Raw genomic sequence first — 19,057 nt, 5'->3', positions numbered from 1 at the left:
CTCAACAAAGTACTATGTGATCTGGCTCCTCTCTCTGGAACTCTCTACTACTATTCTTCTTTTGCTTTTTTCGATTTCTTTGAATCCCGCCAAGACACCTTTTTTCTCTTTTTAGGACCTCTGTACAATCTGTTCTCCCAAACCTTGAGAATGGCATGCTTTCATAGATCTCTGTTTCCATTCTTTTACCCTAGCAAACTGCTCTTCATCCTTCCAAGTTGAGATCAAATGTTAGCATGATAGCAAGGCCTTTCCTTACCTCCCCATGTATTTTCACATCATTTATATATTTTGACTTAAAAAAACCCAAAATTTTGTAATTTTTTGTTCAACATCTGTCTTCCCTTCCAAATGGTAAATGATATGAAGACAGTCATTTTGTGTCTTGTTTCCTAATATTTCCCCAATATCTGGCACACCGATGAACACTTGAGTAATAGGTCAAGTGCTCAATTAAAATTTGCAGAATTAATCATTTAAAATCTGTGATAAATGCAAAACCATAAAATACTAATATAAGTCGCTTAAAAGTTCTATATAAATCTCAAGTTGTATCTTATCCTTGGTTTTTCCTAGGCTCTTCTCTCAAACAGGTGTAGTTTTTCAATTACAATGTTAAACTGAAGCCAAAAAAAAAAACCCCATTGGATAACAAACTAAAGTTAGAAACCACTTGTCTTAAAAAGAATTAGGATAAGTTAAGTCATCATCTAAAAGAAATGGAACTAAAGAGAGAGCAACACAAGTAGTTGCAAATAATCTCTTTCAGGTTAATGAAAAAAAGGGAAACTGACAGTACAGCTGATTTGAAACTGAATACTCAGTTGTTCAAATTTAAAAACTGAATGTTTACAAAAAAAATGGAAGTTATGCCAACCCAAAACATTTTCCAAAATTTTCTTTTAACTTCTTATCAAGTGCTAAGCACGTATCAGGCAGTGTTCTATGATTTTCTTTATATATATTATTCTCCCCATTCTACAGATGAGGAAACAAGGGCATTAACTTATTGAATATGATATACCTGCTAGTTAAGTGGCAGAGGTACAAGCCATTAGGCCCTAGAGTTCTTCCCTCTCAACTCCTATGCTGTGCTCTTTTCATTCCACTGCAATAGAACTACTTTATTTTTTTATCTTTGTTGATTTGGGGTTTTCTTGGGGTCCTGGGGATTAAACCTAGGGCCTTGAACACATTAAGAACATGGTCTATCACTAGGCTGTATATTCCAGCCCCCTGAAATAAAACTGCATTATTCCACTCAAATGAAACTACTTTGCCAGGATTACCAATGACCTCCACCTTGCCAGATCTAAGGGCCACTTATCTGCCTCTATCTTTTTTCATCCATTCTGCAGTTTTCTATCAAGTTAATGATTCTCTTCTGTCACACATTTGTTCTTTTTTTAGTTAACATACAGCCCAGTTTTTCTACTTCAGTTCTAGGCCTCCCCTCTTCCCTAAGCACGCTTCCTAGGACATCTCCCACAATATTAATGACTTTATATATCACCTGCATGACTACAAATTTCTCTAGTCCTGACCTGAGTTCTAGAATCATATATCCAACTTCCTAATTGACATCTCATCTAGGTGTATAATACCTCATACTTAATAATCAAAGCCAATCACTTTTCCCTCCTCCCCCAACCTGTTCTCTTTCAGCCTACTATCACCCATCCAGTTGCTTAGACTAACTTCTTTGGCATCATCCTTGATTTCCCTTTTCCTCATCTCCCATAGCCAATCTATCAGCACATTCTATTAGATCTACTTAAGAAATATATTTGGTTCTTTCTGTCTCCACTATCTAATGCAAACAACCACATCTCCGTCAGAATAGATTCCTTCATCTCATTCTTTCCCCCTTAATCTCCTTTAAACAAAGCAGGCAGAGTTAAATCAGTCCTTGCCTGCTTTATATCTTCTAATATCTTTGTATTACACTTTAAATAAAATCCTCATTCCTCATCACGGACTAAAAAATTCTATATGACTTGGCCCTGCTACTTCTCCAACTTCATGTCTTTCCACTTCCCCATCACAAGATACCTTACAGCCACAATGGCCTTTCTCTTCCTTGGAACACAACAGGATCACGTCTGCTACTGGGCCTTTGCATCTGCTCTCCATTCTGCAAAGAATGGTCCTTGCTCAGACTTTCACACAGATGGTTCCTTCCCCTCTTTAAATGTTGCTAAAATGTGACCTATTCAAAGGCCTTCTGTCTGACCATCCTATGTGAAGTAGCCCCAATTCTAATGACTCTTTTACATGATCCTCTATTATTACAATGGTCATAACACTATTGGTACTATCAATATCTGAAATGGACCTATTCACTTGTTTATTACATCCTGTAGCTTTGAAACTTAAAAGCTCTGTTCCCAAAGCCTCTCACAGTTCATAACAGGAGCTTAATAAGTGTCTTAAATAAATGAATTTCCCCTTTGTATTTTAATTTGCTGACTGTAAACCAACCAAATCCGATAAAGCACTCAGTCCATGATTTATTTTGTATTAACAGGTAAGTGTTTGAAACACTCCTTAAAATTTCCAACAGAAACTCTAAACTCACCCGTAAGCCCAGGCCACTTAAAACTAATATTCCAGATGGACGGAGACTGAATTTTCTCCCACCTCTCCAAGTGAACAAACGTGTAGGCGGGAAAAGGGAATTTTACTGGGAATCCTAGCACCTGTTACATCTTCAATCAGTTAAAGAAGTGGTGCAAATGAGCCAGACAGCACATGGGAGACGTGGCCTTTCTTTTAGTGATTATATTTAGGTGAAACATGAGGTATTTAACTACAACTGTCCTAATGTCTAATAGAGGCCATCCATTTCATTTTTTAAAAAGTGAAATAGTCTTAGGGCAGGAGATTATGCTCGAATTCACTAAAAGAAAAAGAAACGGATTTTGAGGCCCTCAGAAAACGTGTGTGCAAGGAGGTTGAGATCGGTCTACACATAACGGGAAAACGAGAGACACACCGGTTCAAAATTCAGCTCCCTGATAAAATAAAGCTCAGCTCAGGCTCTCGGCGTTATACTTGGACCTGGACGCGAGAGTGGCCGAGGAGAAAACAGCCCTGGGACCTCTGATCAACGTTTCGGCCTCCACCGCAGGCACTTTGGGGAGACACCACAGATCTAAGTGTCTGCCTATCCACCACAGCTATCCCTGCAAGGAGATATCCCCCGGATACTCACATGGGTTCGAGAGTCTTGCTGAGCCAGGACTTGAGTGCCTCGAAGTTTTCAATGATCATTTTAGAAACCATCCACAGGGGCCCCGAGGCCCGTCACACTCCTCCGCCCGCCCAGGTCGCGGCCGCTACGGCCGCCGCTGCCCCCGCCCCCTCCTCCGCGCGCCGCCCGCGCGGGCCGCGGTGGGAGGCGCCGGTGGCAGGTTCCCGCGAGCCCCGATCGGCGAACAGCTCCGCGGTGGATCGCCGCAGGCCGCGAGTCCTCGGGGTGCTAGGAGCTCCCCCTTCCCGGACCCCGGCCTGGGCTGAGGCAGCAACGGTTTGCCTGGGCCCTCCCCCTTCCCTACTCCCCAGCGAGTCTTCCCGAACCGGGAGCGCGAAACGCGTTTAGACCCGGGCTTCCTCTGAGCTTCGGGACTAGGTGCTTGTTGGCAACGCAAGAGGCAAAAGTAAAAAAAGCGAAGACGAAGGGAAGCTCAATGGGAACGATTCGGGGGGTCTTCCCGGCTCCCAGCACCCCCAAGAAGATGGCTGCCGATAAATCTCGCGAGAATTAATGAAGTCTCGCGGTGACTCCCGGAGACTGCCGGGAAGAGACGTAAATTCGGCGGAGTGCGCACTGGACAAGTAGGGTGGTTTGGTTTGTGCGTGTCTGCGTGGTTTGCGTGCCTGTTCCGTTTTACCTTGTGGCTCTCTTAAAGGCTAAAGACGAAACCTGATTACGAGATCCGAAAGGCAGAATGTGCGAGAGCTTCAGCTCACCCTCAGTGTGAGGGCTGTCGCGTGTCAACTGGAAAGAATAAGCGGGGTGGAGAGCCCTTTGAGAGCGGTCTGCTGCGCATGTTTACCTTAGTATCCTACCAAAACCTTACACTGTGTGGTGTGGACAAGATTGGAAAACACCGGCTAGCCTAAGCTAAACCACTAACTCTCCAAAGGATTAGTGTCCTCTCCAAAATTACTCGACTTACAGACAAAACCCTAATGACCTAGGAATGCCCCCAAGACAAAACTTGAAGTAACTTTGTCAGCTCTTGGATACTTTCCGAGCACCTGAAAGATAAGCGGTGGGGTATTCCTTTTAAAGTAGAGCGGATTTCTCTATCTCAAGAGAAATTACGTTGTATCAAAAAGAGAGCTTTCATATCACATCCCCAGAAAGTAAACTTCCCTTCAAGTTTGATTCCTGAGTTCTATTTATTTTATGCTCCTGTTAAGACTAAATGGAACTTTGCAAAGGGTATAAAATTCATGAACTATAATTGAAATGAAAATATTCACAAACTGAAGACACTTAATAGGCCCATAAAGTTCTGTATGGGAGACCCAGTAGTAGACTAAAGTGTCCTTATGAACTCTTGAGTTTATAATTTCCTAGAATGAAATGCCCTTAAGCATTAAGTGAAAAAATATATATGTCAAGTACAAAGCTAGATATTTATTATAAAATATAGAATCTAGACTAGAATGAAAATTAGAATCCAGCTACTGAATAACCAGGGTGTTAAGTGAAATAGATAAATGAAATAAGCCAGAAACAGAAGTACAAACATTCATGATTTTACTTACATGAGGTTTCTAGAGTTATTGTAGTGAGAGAAAAATAGAAAGGTGGTTCCCAAGAATGAGACATGAAAACGGAGGCAGGGAGAAAAGGACATCAGTTATTTTTCATTGGAGATAGCATTTCAGTTTGGGATGATAAGAGTTATTATAAAGAGGAATGGTGTTGCTGTTTGCACAACATTTTGAATATATTAAATGCCATTGGATTGTATAATTAAAATGATAAGTGTTATGTTGCATATGTTATAATAAAATTTATAATTTTAATGTTGTTGAGAGAATGAAATCTTATTTTGTTTTATAGCCTTTCCACTGTCTGCTTCACCAATATTTTCAAACTAGTCACTAACTGTTCCATAACTCTGGTTCTCCACACAAGCCTTTCAAACGTCTATCAAATACCAGAGAGTCCAAGTAAATTGATTGTTCATGTTATTTCCCACAAAGAATGCCTCCACTTCTTTTTCTAACTGCTCAAACTTTTCCCATCCTTCTCTAAGACCCATGCTACTTTCATGTTTTAAGGTCTTTTCTGGCTCTTCCTAAACAATAGCAATAGTTTATTAATCTCTGTGTTTTAAGCTGCCCTCATATCAGTTCATCTTCAATTGCCATTATCGTCATTGCCTTTAACAGCAATAATTCTAAAACTTGGCTCTAATCATGTCAAAAAAGAGAGCTTAAATTTTTCATCATCTTCCACATTGTCTTCAGGATAAACAGAATTTTTAACATCCTGTATAAAGCCTTTCCTGTATCAAACTCCTTCCTAGTTGCCTAGAAAATTCTATCAAAACCTTTCAGCCTTTTTTTCTAGTCATCCTGAACTAGTTTAAGTTCCTTGAAAGAACTGTGTTCTCTCACTGAACTGAGCCATTGCAAAATGTTCCTGTCTTTCTCATTTGAAAGATTCCTACTTACCTGTCAAAATTCAGTGCATATAGTCACCTTCAAAAATCCATCCCTAACCTTCCTGCTTTAAAGTGATAGTGCTTCTCACATCAGTCTGTGCTTGCTTCTATGAATAAAGCCCTCATTGTTTTAATAATTATCCTATTATCTGTTTCTTTTGACCATAACTTTAATCCTCTACTTCAACATCAGCCCCTGATATATAGAGTCAGTTCTTAATCACAGTAGTTTTGGGTTCCATAAACATCTGCAAATGCTGAATTAGCAAATATGGAACCATTTCTCCTAGGGGAAATGCAAGGTTAGATTCCTGTAAGCCTCTAGTCATATTTTTGTAAATTGGTCAACAAATAATCATGATTTCTGTGTTTCTGTTTAAAACATCTTATTTAATATATATTGGTGATTCATTAACTTTGAACTCATTACACTATAATTCATGCCTAATCAAAGCTATTGTAATGCATGTATTTTTCTCTGTAAGAACCATCACAGCCTTCTTGCACTTAACTAAACAGCACTCCAGAATTATACTTGCGGATCATTTTAAACAGTAAAATTATCAACAAAAAAGCACAAAATTTTGTTTTTAAATGGTAATAAAGAGACTGAGAAGAGAAACTTGTTTCCAGTATGAGAGTTAAAAAAAAAAAAAGGCAGAGGATCCCCTTGTTCAACCTTAGTGGGGAACATGAACATTGGGTGACTCAAAATTTTCACCAAATATTTCACAAATACAGAATCTGCAAATAATAAGGTTCAACTATATTTTTTGAACAACCAAAGGAAACCCTATCATTTCCATGAAATCTTTCCTGCCCACTATAGGTGATAGCAATCTCTTCAGCTAAATCCAAAGAACAGTGCTTGCTACCAGTCCCTCATTAGTCATTGTTGCTCTCTAGCATGCTGTTCCTCAAACATCAATTATTGATCCCACATTATGTCACTGGTTCATTTTCTTTGATATTTCAAAGGTGGAAAAATAGCTAATGTGATAATTGGTACTACTCAAAGAAGACAAAACAACCACCATAGACTACTTTCTCTATTCAGTAACATGAACATTTGAAATGTTCATTATTTAGTTAACCAATTATCATTTCCAACACATCATGCTCTTTGAAAGGCCTGTGAGTTTGTTCATACTATTCCTTCTGTCTGGGATGACTTTCCTTGTTTCTCAAATGCCATTTCCTCACTGATAACCTATACCAAGGTATTTTCCCCCTTTTTTCCTGGCTGTATGAGTTAAAACATTTTATTTAGCTTTCTTGTCTTTCTCAGCTCCTTAAGGACTCAGACTCGAGCTTATTCTTCTTTGTACTTCCTGCACTTAACACAATATCTGAAAAAGAAAAAAAGTTTATTGAAGGATATATGCTTCATTATAAATAGGAAGGAAACAGAGTCTGGAAAAAATATTTAGATTGGCAAGTTAATGATGTATTATCTAGCATACCTGTATCTCTATGGTTTTTTTTTTTTTTTTTTTTTTTTTTTTTTTTACCATGAGTTGTCTTATCTTTTAGCTTGATTCCAGGAGTATTTTATATGGTGTTCTTACCTCCTCCTTATTTCTTCCAGTTTTCTGTTCTAAATGATAGATATAGTATTACTCTCTGTAATGCTATTGGAATATTGTTTTAAAACTCAGCCACATGAAGCAAAATAGAGACAAGAACATTTCAGGCACGTATAATAGTTTTGTGGGATGTTCCTGAGGTAAAGAAGATCCAGAATCTTAAAGAAGGCCTGAGAGGTGGGAGGTATCAAGGTTGGGGAGGGGGACAGCTGTAGGTCAAGTTAGAGGGGGAAAAAAGATCATGTTAAGATTTTTGTACTGAATTTTATTTAAAATAGCCTCTGAAGAATTTTCAGTGTGACAAAATCAATTAAAAACATGAGCACACCACACAGAGAACTTAATTAAATTTGAAATTTTTAAAATAAAAACCTAAAGGAGGTAATTGCCTTTAATATAATAACCCAGGATTTTTATTTCCCTAGAAATAATATCAAGGTTATGTTACAAAAGAAATATATTTTCTAATCTGAGAATGCAAAGAAGAATAATGCTTGCTGGGGTAAGGTATTGTTAAACCCCTACGCAAAGAAAAGAACACCAACTCCAATTTTAAAGCAAATTAAAGCAAGCTTGTATTGGTGTACACTGGAGCTGGCCAGGACTATCTCTCCCAAAAACCCCAGCTCTCCAGGAACACAGTTTTAGAGCACAAAAAGTTGCAAAATGGGGGAGTCTTGAGAACTTACAGATAACAGGATTTTGACAAGCATAATACAAAGGCAGATAGTAGGTTAATGATCTACATGGCTTAACATTTCAAGGTAGGGAATAAATTTAGACCTCAACACCAGAATTTATGAGGCGCCACTGAGGTTTCAGAGAGCGTTGTTATCTGGTCAGGGAAAGCCAGGCATGGGTGAGTGCAAGGCACATGCAGCAATTCCAAACAAGTTTAGAAATCACAGTGATTTATAGTAAACTAGAAATTAACTTTTCATGACTTTGTGACAAGATGGCTCCCAAACTTAAGATGGAATTAGGCTGGGTTCATCAGTATGTCATAGGTAGGAGATGCTTTAGCAATTGTCATTGATACATACTGGGATCAGAAGACCTACTGTCATTTTCCCCTCATAGAACGAGAGCACTTCTGGTATCAAAGAGTTTGGGGATAATCACCAACTCCTCAGTGGGCGCTCTATTCATGTCCATAATTAATTATAATGATTCTATCTCCAGTGCGGAATTGTTGTGGAAATATTGTATGTGGATATGGCCATGATGAGTAGTAATCAAAACATAAAAAGGATAAAGATTCATATGTACATATATTGCATATTCATTACAAACACCCATTTATATATAAAATCTTGTACAAATTGCCACAAATAATGAAGTATGATAGTGTAAATCTTAGTGTGGGAGAGGCAACATAAAAACTGTCAATGAAATGATGTGATGTGTATGATCAAAGTAATTCAAAATGGAGTAAGGGGAGAGAGTATCAATGAAACAGGATTGACTACAAGTCCATTATTGGTAAAACCGGATAATGGGAGATTACACTTCTTTTAGCTTTTAAATGTATTTGAAGTTTTCCATATTAATAAAAAATATTCTTTAAAAAACTTATTAAGGCAGGGAGACCTAGAAAAACAAAAAGATCTGGGAATGCCTAACAGACTGGCTAGACCATGAGAGAGACTTCGTCTATCTTGTTTACAGCTGTCTCTAATGACTAGAGAAATTTGTAGCACTTAGTGGATTTTTTTTTTTTTAAAGAAAGAGTGAGAGAGAGTGAGAAAGAGAGAATTTTAATATTTATTTTTTAGTATTTGGCGGGCACAACATCTTCGTCTGTATGTGGTGCTGAGGATCGAACCCGGGCCGCACGCATGCCAGGCGAGCGCGCTACCGCTTGAGCCACATCCCCAGCCCTAGTGTATTCTTAATAGACATGGAACTAATGAACACTGGAGAATAAAATGTGATCCTGGAAGAGAGTCTGACATCTCAGACTGAGGGGCAAGAACTCTGGGCTTTATTCATCTATCCTACAACATATGGTATTCTATTAGCTGTTGTAAGGATAAATACTTCAAGAAAGCCACCCCCAAGAGAAAAGCGATTCACAAACTTTCATCTTGGGGGTTCCATAACAAGTAGGTATTAACATGCATATATATATATATATATATATATATATATATATATTGATCCCTACAGAGTTATTCATAAGGTCTCTATCATATTTCATTCCTGTTTATTTCAACAAATATTTATTGTATAAAGTGCCTTCAACCTGTGAGCCAAAATCAGAAGAAAAAATAAAAAGCACAAAGTATATACCCTATCCTCTCATTCTCTAATTGGAGTGGGAGAAGGAATAAATATTCATTTGAAGAAGTTTCACCTCTGCATGCTTTTTTTGGCTCCTTAAGTAGCCTTGGGACAAAACTGTCTGTACAAAAGTAATGATGTAGAACCTGTATTAGGGCTTTTGAAATTTACATCCATTCTTTTGGGGACCAGAACCTGAACAGAGAAAAACATCCAATAAAATTGGAATAGCAAATATCAGGCACAATTAAATATCCTTATGACACACTCTCTTGAGTTTTGTTTGTTCATTTGGGGGTAGTAGGGATTTACCCAGGGGCAATTTACCACTGAGCTACATCCCCAGCCCTTTTTAGTTTGTATTTTGAGATAGGGTCTTATTAAGTTGCATAGGGTCCTGTTAAGTTGCTGAGGCTGGCCTCAAACTGGCAATCCTCCTGTCAGCCTCCGGAGATGCTAGGGTTACAGGTATGCACCACCATTCCTGGCTGAGACACTATCTAAATTTTTAAAGCTGCACCAGCATTGTGTGAGTATGGAGCACTTTTAATGTTACTAGTTTGAATTGTAGTATGTATTAAGTGTAAAATATGCACCAGATTTCAAACACTTAGAAACAATAATGGCAACAATAAAGTAAAATATCTCAATTTTTATATCAATCACACAATAAAATGATAATACTTTGAATATGTTCGGTTAAATAAAATATACAATATTAATGAAATTAATTTTACCTATTTTTTGTTTGTGCCTTGGTTTTATTTTTTTAATGTGACCAATAGAAAATTTAAAACTATATGTGTGTTTCACATACATTTTTGTTAGTGTTTTTCTAAAATGTAAGAATTTGTTTCCTCTCCTTTGGTATAAAATAAAGAACTCGGTGTACAAATAGCACAATTCCTAGTTCTCTTGCTATGTACTGCTTTGGTATGTTTTAGACCCCTTCTATAAAAGTAGTGCTGAAAACACCATTGGCATTTGTTCAGTTTGGAAAGTTCAGGTATGACAAGACTCAAGTTGGGAAGAATATGTGCAAGACAACCAGCCAATACTGAAAGCAAAGAGAAGAGCACTGTCTCCCTTTTGGTGAAATACCAAATAAGGATGGATACTTACTAGCAGATGAATTATTGCATGGAGATGAACACTCACTTGTGAAGAAACCAGAGCATGAATATACAGAGAGAATTTATATTTTGAAGTATCAAACTAAACATGACAAAAGGATTTTCCTACCTGTATTTTACAGTTGGTGTTATTTTTGTTTTCAATTTCAAATGGGAAAGCCATATAATATTTTGGTGTATAAGACCTGTAAAACCTTAATCTCTTCCTATAAACAGTCCATGCTATCCTCCATTCTATTCTTTTTTTTTTTTTTTTTGCTTTATTTCTTTATAATGCGGTGCTGACGATGGAACTTAGTGCCTCACACATGCTAGACAAGTGCTCCACCACTGAGCTGCAATCTCAGCCCATCCATTCCATTCTTTATACAAGTAACCCCGTATATGTAGAACATTTACCATACCAACCACACTCTTCCCTTAACTCTTGATCCTTCAAGACTTATCTTCAAAATCACTTTCTCCAGGAAGCCTTCTCCTATGGGGCCCAAGTTGAGAGTGTTTATCCCTATTATAATGATGTCATACCAGATTATTAATATTGGTCTGTCTACCACATTAACTTCCTTGAAAGGGGAGGTACTGAGGAATAAAATTGATTAAATTATTGTTGTGTTCATTATTAATATGTAATAATAAATCCCACTAATTATAATGTATCAGTAAAATTTTTAAACTTTAGAAAAGATTAGATTCCTTGAAGGGAAAAGCTTTTTTTCCATACACAATTTTATTTCCAGAATCCAACTTGTAATACATATTACGTTTTTAAAATTGTCATTTATCACTTATTTTCTTCTGCAGTAGTAATGATGCTCATGTTATTTGTCTTTGAAGATGCCACAAAGCAGAACATTAGTCCAGAAAAGAGATTGTTTTTTTTTAAATAGCCTTCCTTTGATATTTGTCATTTTCAAAAGAACAACAACAACAACAACAAAAACTCATTTTTAAAAAGAATTACAAAGTTTTTGTTTGTTGTTGAATTGATTTATATTTTAAGGGGCTAGAAAGGTAAATGAGTTTAAAGCTTATGTATATTCATATTTCTAAGCCCCTGGTAAGTGACTATCATTAATGGCCCCCAAATCTGTTTATATTTCCCATATTCATGACTTTGAGAGGTTTCCTCCCACACTGATTCTAGACTTAGCAAAGTGATATATTTTGGCTAATCAGATTAAAGTAAATATGATGTTATAAAAATAAATGTGATACAAACAACATCTTAAAAAGTGATTGCACATTAGGGCTTGTCATCTCAGGAGCTCAATGGAGATCTACCATGTGAAGGAGTCCCAGCTAGAACCAATCTGCCAATCACCAGTCACGTGAATGAGACAAACCAAAACCCCAACTTGCCCAGCCAGCCTAAACCAAAAGAACTCCCCAGTAACTCACAGAATGGTGAGAGGTAATAAAATGTTTTTAAGTCACTAAGTCACATTAATTGATACATAGCCCAAAAAACACAAGCCGAGGTTTGTGACACAGCTTTTAATTTCACTCCATCATTAATTTAATAAATACTCAAGTTGATTTTGTTCCATAAAAAGATTCTTCTTTTGAACATGACTTAAGTAACTCACAATATCAATGGAAATGTTGAACAAGACTTCAAGTCAACAGGAACAAACACACTCCTAAGGATCATAGCAACCAAAATTTATCTATTCATGAAACTTTTCTGTAGAATTCTCTTGCATTCAAATGATTTAGTGACAATCTCCCACCCAGGGAACCTCTGCTCAAGACTCAAATTTACGGGGATAGAGAATCTAATTGACTTTGCCTGTCTCTTTGACCAAGAAAGAGGGATTTATTACAAAATGAGTTAGAAGATTATTTGGCATACTAAAAGATGTGACTTTAAAACAGTCAATATTTTAACAAGAATGAAATTGATTTTTTTCTTTAATATATTAATCCATGTTTGCACATCATTTTTCAGACAGTAAATATTAGTTTAAGTTAGAGTGGGAGCTTCAAAAGACAAGTTTAAATCAAAAAGCACACAAAAATACTCAAAACTAATGTAAGTTGCCATTGTATAGATTTACTAGGAGCTGATGAAGAAATAATGAACTTACAAGGTTTGAGGGGTTTTTCATTAACGTTCAGATTCTTTAGATTTTTATTGTGTTCTGTTTCCTTTGAGTTTCCATGACTTCTACAGTCTCCATTTACCTCTCCCTCCAAACATTTCTAATACTTAAATGACCATGTACTTATAATAACATGAATTTTTTTTTGCAAAATAGATTTTAATCTGTTTTAGGGTAAGAATTGGGTTTCCTATTTTTTATATCCTTGCACATAATTAGCAATTCACTCAATAAATATTTAAAATTTTAGATAGTGCATCAGAGATTAGGGACAAACTAGATCATTATCTTCATATTTACAGAAGACGAAATTGACAGAAGTCAAGTAGAATGACTTTTCCAAGGTCACTTCAAAAAGTGATAGAAGAAACAAGTTATCTCACTATAAGATCCAGAGCTACAATCAATTCAGGATTTGTTAATTAATAGAATGCAATTGCTATTTAATTGAAAATAGGCTGAAATAAAATGTTAAAATAAAAAGTAGCCTCACATTTAAAATATTAAAATAAAAACTAAGTGCATGACTGAAATTCCAGCTACTCCAGAGGCAAACGCAGGAGAATTGCAAGGTTGAGACCAGCCTGAGCAATTTAGCTACATCCTGTCTCAAAATAAAAAATGAAAAGTGCTGGGAGTGTTGCTCAGTGGGAGAGTGCCCCTGGGTTCAATCCCCAATGCTTCAAAAAAGAATTAAAAAAAAAAAAACTAACCTTACAAAATTAAGATCAAATCACATTACTATTTATGCATTAGTTTCTTCAATATTTTAGCTATGAAAATATGAATATATAGTAACAAAAAATTTAAGGAAATGCTTTTAATGCTGGATGCAAATGGCAAATGTATATTTTGGTAGTTACGAAAAGCAAAATACACAAAGAATTTCGTCTTTTTTTCTTTCTTTCTTTTTGTTTTGTTTCAAGACTATGCAAGTATATATTTACTGATTGACACAAATGGAAAGCAAGGATTTGCCAAGCTACTAGTGACTGAGAATACTTCCTACTCTACATCTGGCTGCTGGAGGATTTTCATGATCACTGTTTTAGTTAGCTTTTGCATCATTCCTTCTTTCTTTTTTGCATATTTTCCTATAAATTTAATGTTGCAATGGGTATTTTAAAATTGATTGATGGTCCAAAGACATTAATACAAAAAATGTTGGCCACTCTTTATACTTTGTTTTTGAAAAATGTATAAACTAAAAAGTAAAAAAAAAAAAAAAAAATTGTTATTCTGTTTTCTCATTTACTGTATGCCTTTAAAACATTTTCAACTAACTTTTAATGATTTTATTTTGTGGCAATAAAATATTAATAATATCTTTTTAAGTATATACCATACAGGATATTCATGAAATATGACAACTTATAGTTAACTCTCTTCCATTTCTTCACAATTTCAACTCCTGTGTCTATCTTGAGCAAGTCCTGGCCGGGGCCCATGGGAAGTGACTAGAAAATGAGACTTTGCACTGTGTTGGGGATCCTGGTATGAGAAATTTGTCTAGATTTTCTCTCCCCTGAACTCAGAAAGCAAGGGAAGAACAGTAATATTGGCTTCTGAACATCTTGAACCCTGTTTGGAGTTTAGTTGTAGTGATCTCTGGACAGACACCTTCCTTCAACAAAGTTAATATGTGCACTATGAGTTCCAAAGCCCAAGAAATTTACTGAGAACAATGAGCATTCCTTACTTTTGGTAGATATCTATTACCATTTAATAAATTACTCCCAAAGCTAGTGGCTTAAAGCAACAGACATTTATTATATCACAGTTTCTGTGCTTTAGGAATCTAAGAGTTGCTTAGCTGAAAGGTTCCCAACCAAGGTCTCTAGTGAAGTTAAGGTCAAGATGTCGCTGGGGTCACAGTCATTTGAAGCTTTGCCTGTGACTGGAGAATATGCTTCCCAAGAGTCATCAGTTCCAAAGCACATGGGGCCTCTTCATGGATGTTTGAGCGTCCTCATGACATGGTCATTGGCTTCCCCCAAAGCAAATAATCCAAGAGAAAGCAAGTCAGAGGTTACAAGGTTTTCATGGATTAGCCTTGAGGTATAACATTACTTCCACCACATTCTATTAACTAGAGTCTTTAGGTACAGTCCACATTTAGGAGGAAGAAAATTAGGCTTCCCTTTAGATAGAAAATGAATTAAAGAATTTGTGGACTTGTTTTAAAACCACAGCACTGCTCTTAAGGATGGGCAGGTACTAAGTCAGGGATTTCTCCCAGAAGCCTCACAGAATTGACTATGTTGGGGAGGAACCAGTGACTTTCCTCTCCTCTCTAATACATTTTTTGGTTAACATGAGACAGATTATGAGAAAAACATACTTAATTGTGTACATATACACAGGAGTAACACAAAATATGAGATTCAAAGAAGGATTAGGTAATAAAAATTTATATACATCCCACGCTACAGACAGGAATAGAGCCCTAGGGCTTCTGGAGGTGGCAATAACACAAGTTATGAAACAGAAAGAACAGGAAATACATGGTAAATAAAGGTTGTCTTGTTATGCAGGTAAAAAGTCAGTCAGGTAATAAAAATTATCTCTGAGGAAGCTTGGAAGAAGAGAATTGTTTGGGCATGATGTCAACCTCTCCTCTCTTCTGTGATCTGAGTTAATGTTCCCTGGTTAATAAGATTTCTAGGGAAGGAATCCATGAATGCTGAGTTCCTTTTAGAAGATCCTTCTTTAGGCAGATAAGGGGCACTCAGAGAGAGTCTCCATCTGAATCTAGTTATCCAAACATCCTCAGTTCAAGGCCTTATATTTTGGGATGTCATTTCCTGAATTCTTTTAACTTTTTGCCTGCCTATTACTATCTCTGGGGGTAGTACAGGTTAAAATTTAACACTTGAAATTCTAGAAAACAAATGGTAAGGATATGTGTACATGTACATAAATTTTACTGATGTAAAGAATGTGTAACCCACAATTTTCAAATGACAATAAAATATATAATATCCTTTTATATTAGCCTTGAAAGTCCGTTACTTCTACCACATTCAATTAATTAGAGTCATTAGGTGTAACTCATACTTAATGGAAGGAAAATTAGGCCTCACTGTTAGATGACTAATTGGTTTTCACAAAATGTTTTAGTTGATTTTTCTCAAAGCTTGTATCTGTAACATTTTCTGCATGACTTTATTACATCTAGGCAATCCACAAAACAATAAATCAAATTCAGCTTTGTAGCTTGTGCCAATTTCCATGGTGTCAGTGTTCCCACCACAGGTGATTCCAAGTACAATATGACTTCATTGAATGTAGATTTGGAAAGAGATGTTTACCATTCAAATACCATAGATAGATATAAATAACCTGAGTATAAATAATCATAAAATTAAGTACAATGATTAGGAAATGATGAGTTTTGGTTACTTATTAGCTTGCTTTTAATATAATTAGTGCAATTTTAGCTTATAGAAGTTAGTTTAAGGGCTGGGGCAGTAGCTCAGTGGCACAGTGCTTGCCTAGCATGTGTGAGACACTGGGTTTGAACCTTAGCACCAATAAATAAATAAATAAATAAATAAAGGCATTCTGTCCATCTACAACTACAAAAACAAATTTAAAAAGTTAGTTTAAATAAATTCTGGATGTAACAATAAGATTGCAAAATTCTTGAAAAATGACCAATAAGCTCTCACAAGCTGATAAAAACTGGCACCTGCACAATGCTAACTAGAAAGCCTTCTGCATTCTACCACGTGTGAAATTTCCAATATTTATTTATTAATTTATTTGTTGGTACCAGGGATTGGACCCAGGAGTGCTTAACCACTGAGTCATATCCCCAGTCCAACATTTTAATAATCAAATTTAAGCTCATCAGTCAACCAAGAAAATTATCTTATGTAAGAGGCTCTGATAGGTTGAGAGAGGAGTTTCAGTTAGAAGAAAAAAGACAGGGCTGGGGATATAGCTCAATTGGTAGAGTGCTTGCCTCACATGCACAAGGTCCTGGGTTCAATCCCCAGCACCAAAAAAAAAAAAAAAAAAAAAAATTGTGTGGTAGTGATGCCTGCCTTTACTGGGGCTGGGGATGTGGCTCAAGCGGTAGCGTCCTCGCATGCGTGTGGCCCAGGTTTGATCCTCAGCACCACATACAAAACAAAGATGTTGTGTCTGCCCATAACTAAAAAATAAATAAATAAATATTAAAAATAAACAAACAAGGGGAAAGTAAAATTTTATAAAAAACAAATAAAATCTGAAATAAGGAAGTTTAAGTACAACATAAAAAAAGTTAAAGGAGTAGATAATGGAAGGATGGGATGTCCATCATCGAGATACAAATCAGTGATCTGGAACATAAAAATAGAAATCTTAAAGTGAAAACAAGTAGTTGAAGTTTTGTACTGTATCATAAACCACTGTGCCACAGATTATACTATCATGACAATAAATTAAACAATATAGACATTCAGAATTATATAAATCATTACTTAACTCTGGAAATATTTTATATTCTTCCTTTCATATACACATACAGTATTTTTAATCAATGAAATATTAACATAACATATACATTTTATGGTCCCTGAAATTTAAAAGTCATAATAAATTTAAACACCAAAATCCTTCTGTCTGTATTGTGGTGTATATAGGACATTTCGCTGCACAACACACTTATGCAATACTTCTTTTAGTATTCTTCCTTGAAGTGTTAACTTCTCTCTGGGTTTACCTGCTTCTGTTACCTTCTACTTCGTTCAGGATTTAGGCACTTGTTTTCTAAGCAAATTTTTTTTTTATCCTGAAAGTTTAACAAGGGATTATGATGATGATGATGATGTGCAGAGATGATGCCAGTGCAGAGAATTAGGTTTAGTGAACAAAGATTGAATCAAATGGTCCAAATATTAAACTTTAATATTTACATTAAAATGCTAATTTTTCTTGCCAATATTAATGGCACATTAGCATAATTTAAAATTTATAGAATTATGAAAAATAGTTTTAAACTGTTCTTCCAAACATTGGCAAATTCATTTAATGGCGTGAACCATGTGCCAGTTTTGTTTCTGAATAAAAACAGATTACACGCTGATATGCTACTACAGAGCCAGTAGAGGGAGCTCCTACTTTTTTGTTGTGTTTTTTTAACTTATTGAAGAGAATTTTCTTTTAAAACCTACAGGATTCTGAAAAATAGTGTCATGATTTAAATAACAAACTATGTTAGTAGACAAAAGAATATCATACTGTTGGCTAAAATAATAAATTCATTACTATATAAAAAGATGCCAATGTTACTTTTTTGTTTAGAAATGTATTAAAATTACATCCTTTTAATTTATTTTCCTAATAGCCTTTACATCAAAAAAACTTCTTTTGACCAAGATTAGTAGCTATTGAAAGACAGACTAAACTAAAAGTAAAAGTTTGGTGCTATAAGCAGCAAAGATAAAATATGACAGATATGATAAAATATGACATATTTTGAGATAAAATATGACAAATGTGACATATTTTAAATTTAATTTTTAAAAAATTAAACTAAACACATAATTTAATGATTTTCCAGAATGTCATATAGTAGAAATCACACAATACACAGCACTGACTTCTCGTATTTAGAAGTACATGTATAGGGGCTGTGGGTGTAACTTAGTGATAGAGCATTTACCCAGCATGTTCAAGGCCTTAGGTTCAGTCCCCAGCACTGAAAAAAGTAATAAATGCTTACAGTTCCTCCATGGTTCATTTCTTTCTAACTCTATTCCTCATCTGTTGCCACTTTCTTCCTTGAAGTGCTAACTTCTCTCTGGGAAAAATACTGGAGTTTAAGTAATCCCCTGCATGATATCCTATTGTTTTCAATAATATTTAAAAATACAATGTCTGTAGTGAGAAAGAAGGCCACAAGCCAATGTAGGTAATACTTTGAGCTTTGGCAAAAGCATTTAAGTTCTAACATAACAACCAAAATATCAACAGGAGGATTTGCATAAGTGTACTATTTATAGGGATATTTATTTGTGGTAACTTCTTCAATACCTAAATCATGGAGATTCAAAGTTGCACAATCATAAATTAATCCTTTCAACACTCTGTAACATAAACCCTGGGAAAAAGATTATGAAGAGAATAGGGCACAAAGCAATGACATGGTTTTTTCCAAGGTCGTGAATTGAATCAGCGGCCAACCAAAGCTGCTGACTCCCAAAATATGACTCATTTTTTTTCCATATTTCCCTACCTTTTTTTAGTTTATCAAAATGATTGGTCTTTTTTAG

General features: G+C 35.8%; 1 protein-coding gene across 12 annotated transcripts in view; it reads right to left on the bottom strand.

Moving 5' to 3' along the window:
- Nucleotides 1-3,746, bottom strand: part of Rbm26 (RNA binding motif protein 26) — a 78,119-nt gene extending 74,373 nt beyond the window's left edge. For all 12 annotated transcript variants that reach the window (XM_076872670.2, XM_076872672.2, XM_076872671.2 and 9 more), the window contains exon 1: nt 3,215-3,746. In XM_076872670.2, coding sequence (XP_076728785.1) covers nt 3,215-3,285 — 71 coding nt within the window. In that variant the 5' untranslated portion in view covers nt 3,286-3,746. The remainder of the gene's footprint in view (nt 1-3,214) is intronic.
- Nucleotides 3,747-19,057: the final 15,311 nt, after the last annotated feature.

The sequence above is a fragment of the Callospermophilus lateralis genome, chromosome 12, assembly GCF_048772815.1.
Source record: "Callospermophilus lateralis isolate mCalLat2 chromosome 12, mCalLat2.hap1, whole genome shotgun sequence".
NCBI lineage: Eukaryota > Metazoa > Chordata > Mammalia > Rodentia > Sciuridae > Callospermophilus > Callospermophilus lateralis.
The sequence above is the reverse complement of the archived record's forward strand: the minus strand, read 5'-3'. Positions and strand labels throughout refer to the sequence as shown.